Source organism: Scyliorhinus torazame, chromosome 1 (genome assembly GCF_047496885.1).
Source record: "Scyliorhinus torazame isolate Kashiwa2021f chromosome 1, sScyTor2.1, whole genome shotgun sequence".
NCBI lineage: Eukaryota > Metazoa > Chordata > Chondrichthyes > Carcharhiniformes > Scyliorhinidae > Scyliorhinus > Scyliorhinus torazame.
Genome location: NC_092707.1, coordinates 30,496,911 through 30,510,172, shown reverse-complemented (window position 1 = coordinate 30,510,172; position 13,262 = coordinate 30,496,911). Strand labels below are relative to the sequence as shown.

General features: G+C 45.0%; 1 protein-coding gene across 1 annotated transcript in view; it reads left to right on the top strand.

Annotated features, from left to right (window-relative positions):
- slc6a4b (solute carrier family 6 member 4b) overlaps window positions 1-5,991 on the top strand; it is a 64,542-nt gene extending 58,551 nt beyond the window's left edge. Inside the window, exons 12-13 of the mRNA XM_072481830.1 lie at window positions 3,947-4,114; window positions 5,770-5,991. Of these exons, the coding sequence (XP_072337931.1) occupies window positions 3,947-4,114; window positions 5,770-5,850 (249 nt within the window). The 3' untranslated portion in view covers window positions 5,851-5,991. The remainder of the gene's footprint in view (window positions 1-3,946; window positions 4,115-5,769) is intronic.
- Window positions 5,992-13,262: the final 7,271 nt, after the last annotated feature.

The following is a 13,262-nucleotide window of genomic DNA, read 5'->3' as shown; positions in this document are numbered from 1 at the left end:
CTGTGTTTTCCAGTTAAATCGCGCCCTCAGTATTCAATAATAGTAATAATAATCGCTTATTGTCACAAGTAGGCTTCAGTGAAGTTACTGTGAAAATCCCCTAGTCACCACATTCCGGCGCCTGTTCGGGGAGGCTGGTACGGGAATTGAACCCACGCTGCTGGCCTTCTTCTGCGTTACAAGCCAGCTGTTTAGCCTACTGTGCTAAACCAGCACCAGTTCATTTATACAAGTACATTTTTGGTATGCTAGTATAATGGTTATATTATTAAAAGATCTTAGACTAACTATTCAGAGAACAAAGTTCAAACCAGAAATCAGAAACTGAAGTGGGCCAACCATATACTGTGGTTAGAAGAGTAAATCAGAGACTGGGAATTCTGCAGCAAGTAAATCTCCTCCTGACTTCCCAAAGTCTGTTCACCATCAATAAGGCACAAATCAGGAGTATAATGGAATTCTCTCCACTTACCTCGATGAGTGCAACCCCAACAACACTCATGAAGCTCAACATCATGTAGGACAAAACAGCCCACTATATCGGCATCCCATCCATAAACATTCACTCCTTCCACCACCGACACACAGTAGCAGCCGTATGTAACATCTACAAGATGGACTGCAAGAACTCATCCAGGCTGCTTAGGCAGCACCTTCCAAAACCACAACCAACACCACCTAGAAGGGCAAGGTCAGTAGACCCATGGGAACACCACAACATGTAACTTCCCCTCTGAGTCACTCACCATCCTGACTTGGAACTATATCACCATTCCTTCATTGTCGCTGGGTCAAAATCCTGGAATTCCCTTCCTAAAAGCACTGTGGGTGTACCTACACCACATGGACTGCTGCGGTTCAAGAGGGCAGTACACCACCAGCTTCTCAAGGGCAATTCTGCAACAGTAAAAGCAAAGCTGGCATTGTTGGATTGGTTTAATTAATGACCTTTTGGAAAGGAAACCTGCTTTGCTTACCTTGAGGGCCTGTATGTAATTTCAATCCCATTCCAATCTGATTCCCAACTACCCTCTCAAGTGTCTGAGCAAGCCACTTAGTTGCATCAAACGGCTCAAGTTTAAATCCCACCACTACATTTGCAGGGCAACTAGCAATCTTAAATAAATGCTGCCCTTGCCAGCAAGGCCCACAATCCAAGAATAAATATTCTAAAAATTGGAATTTGTCAGCAAGAGGTTAATCCGTTCATTTTTGAAAGCCACTTTGTTCGTTTTTGGCATGTAACAATTCCTTTGGTAAATTGCACTGCATCTTCTCATGTGTTGTTGAATGGGCATCAGTTGAAGTGTGTCTCTCAAAATAAGAGGTAGAGCGTGAGTTATTAGCAACAAGGGAGCTTGAATGTTCTCCTCTGGAACTGCTGACAAATGGACTCTTCGCATACGGCCTTTATACTTTTGAACACAGAACCGTCAATCAATCACATTGAATGGAACACTGCCAGAAAAGCAATTACATGAAACGCTAATGAGAAATTAAACAGCTTTCAACTGGGGTTTGAATGCTTGTTAAGGCCCTTGCACAGTGCATAGTTCAATTTAAACCTTTTATCTCAATTGATTTCTGATCAATGAGTTTTAACTATCTCTGCCTTACTGATTGCAGCCGATCATTCTGTATCTCATAAAGCAATGTCCTGGATTTTACATCCTGGTTGTTTTACATTGTGTAAAATGACAGATCCAAACCGCCATCTGCCATGTACCATCACAGCTGAGGGTTTTTTTACCCTTTAGTAACCTACTCACATTCTACACATTGATCACTTTGCATGAGCCAAATATCCATCCTAAATGTAACTTTTACCAATGTGTCCTTCACGTACAGTGTTTTAACTTGAAGTTGTGTTGACGATTTAGCTTTTCACTACCAATTATACACTTTGTCAGATCAATATCGCAGTTTGTTCCTTTCAAGGAACTTCTTCATAACTCAGTATCGTGACACCATGGATTAATGTTGCAGCTCCTCCTGCGCCACACCATCTTACTGAGTGACAATTATTTTTGCCAATTAAGGGACAATTTAGTGTGGCCAATCCACCTACTCTGCATCCCTTTGGGTTGTGGAGGTGAGACCCACGCAGACACGGGCGGAATGTCCAAACTCCACACGGACAGCGACCCGGGGCCGGGATCAAACCTGGGTCCTTGGTGCCATGAGGCAGCAGTGCTAACCACTGCGCCACCGTGCCGCCTTAACACCGCACCATCTTTAAAAAAAAATTTAGTGTACCTGATTAATTTTTTCCAATTAAGGGGCAATTTAGCATGGCCGATCCACCTACCCTGCACATCTTGGGTTGTGGGGGCGAAACCCACGCAAACACGGGGAGAATGTGCAAATTCCACACGGACAATGACCCAAAGCCGGGATCGAATGCGCCGTGAGGCAGCAATGCTAACCACTGTGCCATCGTGCTGCCTGCACTGCATCATCTTAATGGTTTGATATCCCTTGTGTCTTAGTGACAAGAACAGGACACAGCAGTAAAACATCTTCTAATTTTCACGTTAGAAGGCAGTGTCGTCATAAAACATTATAATCTGGAAATATTGCTGTGAAATGTTATTTTATGAATGCTTTGTTTATTTCAAATGAGTTCTAACATCTACTTTAAATAGGTTAAAAAGCAGGGAATGAAAGTGGATGGGAATGTTCCGCATTTGTACAGTAATTTTGTACAGTAATTTTGCAAATTCAATTTCCAGTATAATACAGGCTAAAGTTTCTATCAATGTTGAAAAGAATGTGCTCGTGAGAAAATTAGGCTGTTTCCAAAGGAGCTGTTTGGTTCAAAGGCAAAAACCCATTAAGTGAAAGCAAAATACTGCGGATGCTGGAAGTCTGAAACAAAAACAGAAAATGCGGGATAAACTCAGCAGGTCTGGCAGCATCCGTGGAGAGAGGAACAGAGTTAATGGGCGGAATTCTCCAGCCGCTCACTCCCACAGCACCCCACCTACAGGTTTCACGGTGGCATTGGGTGGTTTCAATGGGAATTCCCATTGACAGAGGCGGGAGCAGAGAATTCCACCGCTAGCTAAAGGCGCACCACATCTTGTTGCCGAGAAACACATGGCTGGGTGGGGGTGGGCAGAGAATCGCACCCAATGTTTTAAGTCCATAGGTACCTTCACCCATTAAGTGAGCAGGGTGAGGCTACTGGGTTTGGAGCCATTTGACAGGGTGCACAGTGAATGAAGGTGCATTTTCTTGGGAGGCAAATTCCTGATAGTTTCTGTTTCATCCCGGTGCTGGATTTTGAAAATCTTTAACCATTGTTATGCTTCCTATTAAGTTTACTTAATTATTTTGCTAGTCATTCAGAATTGTTGTGCTGCTCCTGATCACAGTCTCAACAAATAATGGAACGCAATCTAAAAATGCTCAATCTCAGCTTGCACGCAGTTGAAGAGGAAATGAGACAATGTAAATTTTTTTAAAATTATTTCTTGGGACATGAGCATCGACAACAAGGTCAGAATTTATGGCCCACTGCAAGTTATCCTTGAGGTGCTGGTGAGCCTTATTCACAAACTGCTGCATTCCCTGTGGTGAAATTACTACAACAGTCTTGTTAGGTAGGAAGTGCCAGAGTAGGGATGGGAAAACCTGTTCTGAGCTCCTAAAGGTCACTACAGTCCCACACCAGAATATATAATCATTTCTTAAATGATTACAAGGTTATAATCCCCACTCCGCCCCCACTGGGTCATTCCTCTAAGTGGTCAATCTAAGAGTGTTGTTGTTGCAAGCCTGGCAACAGTACATCCAATTCTGCTCCTTGTTGTGAGAGAGGTGACCTTAAAAGACATTAAAACGAGATAAAACTGGAAAACCCTTAGCATTCACCATCATGTAGGCGAAAAATATTATTTATTTGATCCCAACTTAAGGTATCAATTTTCTATCTGCTTTACAGTTCATTACAGTGAGCTCACTTGTGTATCAGCCCCCTCTCAGTCTATTTGGCTACGATTATCCAGACTGGAGTATAACAGTAGGATATCTGATTGGAGCTTCATCCTTTATGTGGATTCCAATATACATGGTGTATAAACTAGTATGGACCCCTGGATCTCTTAAACAGGTAAGAATGACACATTTGAAGTAATAACACTTCCCTTGCGCTCTCTTGATATCAGTAAGAAGTCTTACAACACCAGGTTAAAGTCCAACAGGTTTGTTTCAAATCACTATCTTTCGGAGCACTGCTCCTTCCTCAGGTGAATGGAGAGATAGGTTCCAGAAATATTTTTTAGGAACCTACCTCTCCATTCACCTGAGGAAGGAGCAGCGCTCCGAAAGCTAGTGATTCGAAACAAACCTGTTGGACTTTAACCCGGTGTTGTAAGACTTCTTACTGTGCTCACCCCAGTCCAACGCCGGCATCTCCACATCATCTCTTGATATGAGTTTTGTTTGCGTTTAGCAAAAGATGAATGCAGAATGTGTGTGGGCAAAAGTAAATGAGTTTTGAGTTTGTCCATTTGGCAAGATAAAAAAATTAATTCATTGGCAGCTCATGCTTTATACCAGGGCTGTTTCACGTCCACAATACCTCACACGGCACATTTGCTTCTCTTGAACTCAGGGACTGAACAGATCAGAAGCCAAGGGGGAGAAACTGAAACGTGGAAATCAATCTTTAGCTGTGCTTGGCTGAGCACTGGAATCCGGTCACTTACATACGGCCGAGCAGAGGAGTGGTACACAACCACAAGGCACTCATAAATGCCGGGGAGAGAAAATAAAATAAAAAGGGGAGTGATAATTCCAAACAAACGTAAAGCTCTTTGCATTTACACGTGTAGTTCAACGACCAATAATTTACAAAAGTCACCAGCTTCACAGAAGAATATTTGGAAATAGTTTTAAACTGTTCAGGTACATGTGAAGAGGAATTAAAAATATTGACATCAAGATTTGGATTTTTGCACTCATGACTGCGATGGACGTCAATTCTGGGGAATGGAATACAGTGAATCCTAGGTCCATACACAAAGTAAAGTTCCTTCTGCACTCTCTCATTAGAAACCTTTGGTGAGGCGTAACATGAGTTAATTTTGAGGGGAAAACCCTCCGTTCTGTGGCAACATTGCATTTTAACTTCGAACTGTGATCAGAACCCCTGACCGATGTGTCGTTTCAGCTTCCCCGATTACAATCCGCACGATTTGTGAGTGAGATTTGGCAGTTTGATTCTGTACTGCTTCTTCCTTCATTAGGAACTGGGTGGAGACTATATGGGTTTAATGTAGAATCTTTAAGAGACTAGAGATTTTCAGCCCAACAATCTGAGTGGAGTCCAACCCGATTCACAGGGGGCTAACTCATCATATCACCCAATGATATCCAAAATGACCGTTCCCACTGGACCTCCATTTGTGTTGCTAATCAGTGTTATATATTGTGCCATCCAGTACTCCCATTGTAAATGCCATAAGATCATAAGATATAGGAGCAGAATTAGGCCACTCGGCCCCTCGAGTCTGCTCCACCATTCAATCAGGGCTGATATTTTTCTCATCCCCATTCTCCTGCCTTCGCCACATGACCCCATATCCCCTTATTACTCAAGAGATTCTGCACATATACCACGCTCCACTGTGCTCTTTCCAAGGACTGGCGCAGACTCGATGGGCCGAATGGCCGCCTTCCGCACTGTAAATTCTATGATCCTATGTTTCAGAAGCAGGTCTCCTTGTCATTTTTACCATGTAAGTATTTTCTTTGTCCACACAGCGCCTGGCAGTCTGCATTCGGCCAGAGAAGACGATCAGAGAACAGAAGCCTGATTCATTCTCCATGAATACTATCCCTTAATCTCTTCTATATATTGTGTGTAGAAACTTTGGGATTGGCATGGATTTTTTAAAAACTCTGCGTGGCATGGGAAATGGAGAAGCAAATGTTACCACACTTGACATTCAGAACATAGATATGAACTAATTTTGCAGCAACTTTTGGATAATTATGAAATCATTATAGGTAACTTATGTATTTGGAGAGACCTTACTACAGTTTGTTCATTTGTAATTATTGTGGGTGCAAAAAAAATCAAGAAAAACTGCTGTTATGAAATAATATTTTGCTAACTCACTGGGAATTACCACTGAAAAATTCTGATTTATCAACAATGTAGATTTAGATTTATTGTCACATGTACAGTGAAAAATATTGTTCTGCGTACAGTCCAGGCAGACTGTTCCATACATGAAAAACAAAGGACGTATGATAAATATACAATGTAAATACATAGACATCGGATGATGCATACGGAGTGTTGTGGTAACAACAGTAGAGAAGATTGGATTGGATTTGTTTATTGACACGTGTACCGAGGTACAGTGAAAAGTATTTTTCTGCGAGCAGCTCAGCAGATCATTAAATACATGGGAAGAAAAGGGAATAAAATAAAATACATAATAGGGCAACACAACATATACAATGTAACTACATAAGCACCGGCATCGGATGAAGCATACAGGGTGTAGTGTTAATGAGGTCAGTCCATAAGAGGGTCATGTAGGAGTCTGGTGACAGTGGGGAAGAAGCTGTTTTTGAGTCTGTTCGTGCGTGTTCTCAGACTTCTGTATCTCCTGCCTGATGGAAGAAGTTGGAAGAGTGAGTAAGCCGGGTGGGTGGGATCTTTGATTATGCTGCCCGCTTTCCCCAGGCAGCGGGAGGTGTAGATGGAGTCAATGGATGGGAGGCAGGTTCGTGTGATGGACTGGGCGGTGTTCACGACTCTGAAGTTTCTTGCGGTCCTGGGTCGAGCAGTTGCCATACCAGGCTATGATACAGCCCGATAGGATGCTTTCTATGGTGCATCTGTAAAAGTTGGTAAGGGTTAATGTGGACATGCCGAATTTCCTTAGTTTCCTGAGGAAGTATAGGCGCTATTGTGCTTTCTTGGTGGTAGCGTCGACGTGGGCAGACCAGGACAGATTTTTGGAGATGTGTACCCCCAGGAATTTGAAACTGCTAACCATCTCCACCTCGGCTCTGTTGATGCTGACAGGGGTGTGTACAGTACTTGGCTTCCTGAAGTCAATTACCAGCTCTTTAGTTTTGCTGGCATTGAGGGAGAGATTGTTGTTGCTACATCGCTCCACTAGGTTCTCTATCTCCCGCCTGTATTCTGACTAGAGAGATCGATTCAGTCCATAAGAGGGCCATTCAGGAGTCTGGTAACAGCGGGGAAGAAACTGTTTTTGAACCTTTGGTGCGTGTGCTCAGACTTTTGTAACTTCTGGCCAATGGAAGAGGTTGGAAGAGAGAATAACCTGGGTGGGAGGGGTCTTTGGTTATGCTGCCCGCTTTCCCAAGGCAGCGGGAGGTGTAGGCAGAGTCAGTGTATTGGAGGCGGGTTCATGTGACGGACTGGGCTGTTTTCATGACTCTCTGTAGTTTCTTACATTCTTGGACCGAGCAGTTGCCATACCAGGCTGTGATAGAACATAGAACAGTATAGCACAGAACAGGCCCTTCGGCCCTCAGTGTTGTGCCGAGCATTGTCCGAAACCAAGATCAAGCTATCCCACTCCCTGTCATTCTGGTGTGCTCCATGTGCCTATCCAATAACTGCTTGAAAGTTCCTAAAGTGTTGTTGCTCTTTTTAGCCTTAGTTTATTAGCTCTGATTATGTCACCTTTGCTCACGAGTCGCCAGGTATCTTTCTGATACCGCCACGTGGTTCAAGCTCGAGTTATGATTAATAAGTCAGCACACCGCTTAGTAAGAATTAAATCAACGGTCATTTATTATATACAGCAATTAATACTTATACAATAATGCTACTTCTAGACTAATACCTATAACTAACAGGCCAATACTTAACTTTAGGAAGGGCCCACCAGGGCAGGGAAACGAATGGCTTATCGAATCGGATCTGGCCCGCGGGATTCAAAAGGCTGAAACGGGTCGATGGCTAGGAGTCTTTATCGGGTAGCGATCGCTGGAGTCAAACTTACAGTTTCTGGTCGATGTTCTTGCAAAGGTCGCGAGCAGAAGAAGGGAGAGAGAGAGAGATCTGAACTTGGCCCCTCAATTTATAGGGCCCAGGGGCTTCCCGCCTCTCGGGGCGGCCCTTGACCCCGAGTCCCAAGTGATTGGACTTGTTCCCAATCACTGGGTTCGATATGCTCCAATAATGGGGCGATTCCTCGATCGGGGGGTGGTCGTTCACCTGTCTTTGTTTCGGCCACTGCAGGCGCCGACAGGTCTGGCCCGGCATTCAACTGCTAATATGTTGCAATTGTTCCCGGGGATAGCCGATTAAACTGCAGATGTCTGGGTTGATGTGCTGCTAATAGTCTTGAGTATCGATCTGGGCCGACTTCCCCAGAGCCGAATACGCTATTCTGTCTGCAGCTGTCCGTTTGTGTCCTGTTGGCTGCTTTTCCCATCAGCCTTTTCGGTTAGCCATTTTAAATCGGGTTTTGGCCAAATTAATAGGGAATCTGCCATTTTAGGTGGCTACAGTGTCCAACTCCACTAGCACAGCAGGCAGTCCATTCTACACCCTAACCACTCTCTGAGTAAAGAACCTACCTCGGTCACCCCTCCTATATCTCCCACCCTGAACCTTATAGCTATGCCCCCTTGTAACAGCTACATCCACCCGAGGAAATAGTCTCTGATCGTGCACTCTATCTATCCCCCTCATTATCTTATAAACCTCTATTAAGTCGTCTCTCATCCTCCTCCGCTCCAAGGAGAAAAGCCCTAGCTCCCTCAACCTTTCCTCATAAGACCTATCCTGCAAACCAGGCAGCATCCTGGTAAATCTCCTTTGCACCCTTTCCAATGCTTCCATATCCTTCCTATAATGAGGTGACCAGAACTGCACACAATACTTCAAATGTGGTCTCACCAGGGTCATGTATAGTTGCGCATAACCCCGTGTCTCTTAAACTCAAGCCCCCTGTTAATAAACGCTAACACACTATAAGCCTTCTTCACGGCTCTATCCACTTGAGTGGCAACCTTCAGAGATCTGTGGACATGAACCCCAAGATCTCTCTGTTCCTCCACATTCCTCAGAACCCTGCCGTTGACCCTGTAATCCGCATTCAAATTTTTTCTACCAAAATGAATCACCTCGCACTTGTCAGGGTTAAACTCCATCTGCCATTTTTCGGCCCAACTCTGCATTCTATCCATGTCTCTTTGCAGCCTACAACAACCCTCCACCTCATCCACTACTCCACCAATCTTGGTGTCATCAGCAAATTTACTGAACCACTCTTCAGCCCCTCCTCCAAGTCATTGATAAAAATCACAAATAGCGGAGGACCCAGCACTGATCCCTGTGGTACTCCGCTGGTAACTGATCTCCAGTCTGTAAATTTTCCATCCACCACCACCCTCTGTCTTCTATGTGATAGTCAGTTATTTATCCAATTGGCCAAATTTCCCTCTATCCCACACCTCCTTACTTTCTTCATGAGCCGACCATGGGGAACCTTATCAAACACCTTACTAAAATCCATGTATACGACATCAACTGCTCTACCTTCATCTACACACTTAGTTACTTCCTCAAAGAATTCAATCAAATTTGTGAGGCAAGACCTACCCTTCACGAATCCGTGTTGACTGTCCTGGATTAAGCTGCATCTTTCCAAATGGTCATAAATCCTATCCTTCAGGACCTTTTCCATTATTTTCCCGACAACCGAAGTAAGACTAACCGGCCTATAATTACCAGGATCATTCCTATTCCCTTTCTTGAACAGAGGAACAACATTCGCCACTCTCCAGTCCTCTGGCACTATCCCCGTGGACAGTGAGGACCCAAAGATCAAAGGCAAAGGCTCTGCAATCTCATCCCTTGCCTCCCAAAAAATCCTTGAGTACATCCTATCTGGCCCAGGGGACTTGTTGAACCTCAGGTTTTTCAAAATTGCAAATACATCCTTCCTCAGAACATCTACTTCCTCCAGCCTATCCGCCTGAATCACACTCTCATCCTCAAAAACATGGCCCCTCTCCTTTGTGAATACTGAAGTATTCATTCAACGCCTCTCCTATTTATTCTGACTCCATGCACAAGTTCCCACTACTGTCCTTGACCGGCCCTACCCTCACCCTGGTCATTCTTTTATTTCTCACATAAGAGTAAAAAGCCTTGGGGTTTTCCTTGATCCGACCCGCCAAGGACTTCTCATGCCCCCTCCTAGCTCTCCTAAGCCCTTTTTTCAGCTCATTCCTTGCTACCTTGTAACCCTCAAGCGACCCTAAGGAACCTTGTTTTCTCATCCTTACATACTCTTCATTTTTCCTCTTGACAAGACATTCAACCTCTTTTGTGAACCATGGTTCCCTCACACGGCCATTTCCTCCCTGCCTGACAGGGACATTACTATCAAGGACACGCAGTATTTGTTCCTTGAAGAAGCTTCACTTTTCATTTGTGCCTTTCCCTGACAGTTTCTGTTCCCATCTTATGCTCCCTAATTCTTGCCTAATCGTATCATAATTACCCCTCCCCCAATGATAAACCTTGCCCTGCCGTATGGCCCTATCCCTCTCCATTGCAATAGTGAAAGACACCGAATTGTGGTCACTATCTCCAAAGTGCTTTCCCACAAACAAATCTAACACTTGGCCCGGTTCATTACCCAGTACCAAATCCAATGTGGCCCCCCTCTTGTCGGCCTATCCACATATTGTGTCAGGAAACCCTCCTGCACACACTGTACAAAAACTGCCCCATCCGAACTGTTCGACCTATAGAAGTTCCAATCAATATTTGGAAAGTTAAAGTCACCCATGACAACTACCCTGAGACCTCCACACCGATCCATAATCTGTTTTGCAATTTCTTCCTCCACATCTCTATTACTATTTGGGGGCAAATAGAAAACTCCTAACAATGTGACCGGTCCTTTCCTATTTCTAACTTCGGCCCATATTACCTCAGTAGGCAGATCCCCTTCAAACTGCCTTTCTGCAGCCGTTAAACTATCCTTGATTAACAATGCTACTCCTCCACCTCTTTTACCACCTTCCCCACTCTTACTGAAACATCTATACCCCGGAACTTCCAACAACCATTCCTGTCCCTGTTCTAACCATGTCTCCGTAATGGCCACAACATCGTAGCCCCAAGTACCAATCCACGCTCCAAGTTCACCTACCTTATTCCGGATGCTCCTTCCATTGAGGTAGACACACTTCAACCCACCTTTCAGTCTGCCGATACACTCCTGCGACCTTGATACCCTCCTCAGTATCTCACTACTCTCGACACTGGCTTCTGGAACACAGCTCGTTTTCCCAGCCCCCTGACAAATTAGTTTAAACCCCCCCGAAGAGCCGTAGCAAATTTCCCTCCCAGGATATTGGTGCCCCTCTGGTTCAGGTGCAAACCGTCCTGTCTGTACAGGTCCCACGTTCCCTAGAATGTGCTCCAATTATCCACGAACCTGAAACCCTCCCTCCTACACCATCCCTGCAGCCACGTGCTTATCTGCATTCTCTCCCTGTCCCTCACCTCACTAGCACGTGGCACCGGCAGCAAACCAGAGATGACAACATGGTTTGTCCTAGCTCTCAGCTTCCACCTTAGCTCCCGAAATTCCTGTTTTAAATCCCCGTCCCTTCTCTTACCTATGTCGTTGGTACCGATGTGTACCACGACTTGTGACTGCTCCCCCTCCCCTTTAAGGATTCTGAAAACACGGTCCGAGACGTCACGGACCCTGGCACTCGTGAGGCAACATACCATCCGTGAGTCTCTTTCGCTGCCACAGAGCCGTCTATCTGTCCCTCTAACTATCGGGTCCCCAAAAACTATTGCTCTCCTGCTCTCCCTCCTTCCCTTCTGAACCACAGGGACGGATTCAGTGCTGGAGATCCGTTCACCGTGGCTTACCCCTGGTAGGTCGTCCCCCTCAACAGTATCCAAAACGGTATACTTGTTACTGAGGGGAACGACTACAGAGGATCCCTGCACTGACTGCTTCCTCCCAGCCCCTCTCACCGTCATCCATCTACTTTGATTCTTCGGAGTAACTACATCCCTGAAGCTACTATGTATGACCACCTCTGCCTCCCGAATGATCCAAAGTTCATTCAGCTCCAGCTCCAGTTCCCTAACGGGGTTTCTGAGGAGCTGGAGATGGGTGCACTTCCCACAGGTGAAATCAGCAGGGACACTGGCGGCGTCCCTCACCTCAAACATTCTGCAGGAGGAACATTGCACTGCCTTCCCCTCTAGATAAAAATAGAAAAAGAAAGAAAGAGCTTACCTGTTATTCACTCTACCCCTTAGGTTAAAGGAGGTGGAAGGGTGGAAGACACTACAAGTGTAGTGTCTAGGGTTTAGAAACTGCCCAACTTAAATACAGGTAAAAATAAAACACTTAACCAGCAACCACTGATGCAGCCAGAAAATTGGTAACAGTCAATGTGGACATGCCAAATTTCCTTAGTTTCCCGAGAAAGTATAGACATTGTTGTGCTTTTGTAGTCGTAGCATCAAAGTGGGTGGACCAGGACAGATTGTTGGTGATGTAACCAATTGGGCCAGTGGGCCGATGAATGGCAGATGGAGTTTACTTTGGATAAAAGTGATCCTGTTGAAATCTTATATAACCTTCTTCACTATCCAATCTTGGTGTCATCTGCAAACTTACTAACCATGCCTCCCACATTCTCATCCAAATCATTAATATATGTAACAAATAACAGTGGACCCAGCACCGATCCCTGGGGCACACCACTGGTCTAAAGATTGGTCTTGGAGATCTCAAGTGGAGGTCGTGGTTATATGCTTTGGCAGCTTGTTCCCGTTCTGCCCTTTCTCCTCAACAACTCACAAGTTGAGAAATTGAGTTAGATGTTTGTAATATGAACAGCGTTCAGAACCTCAGCAGCCCCTCAGACTCCAAAGGTTAGAACTGCATTAGTGTACGATCAACTGGGTCCAAAAAGGACAAAGTACAGTACTGCCACCTGGGGTTTGAACTGTGGCACTATATCAGTATATGGTGGTTGATATAACCGGGCAGTCGTGGACAATTCATTACAGCATCGGTTTTCTGTAAATCTCTCCCAGATAAAGTACTCTGCTGACAGTCAGTCCCTCGACTCACATGGGAATAGGTGCTTGGGCATCTACTGAAGGGCACAGTGTCACAGTGGTTAGCACTGCTGCCTCACAGCGCCAGGGACCTGGGTTAATTCCGACCTGTCTGTGTGGAGTTTGCACTTTCTCCCCGTGTCTG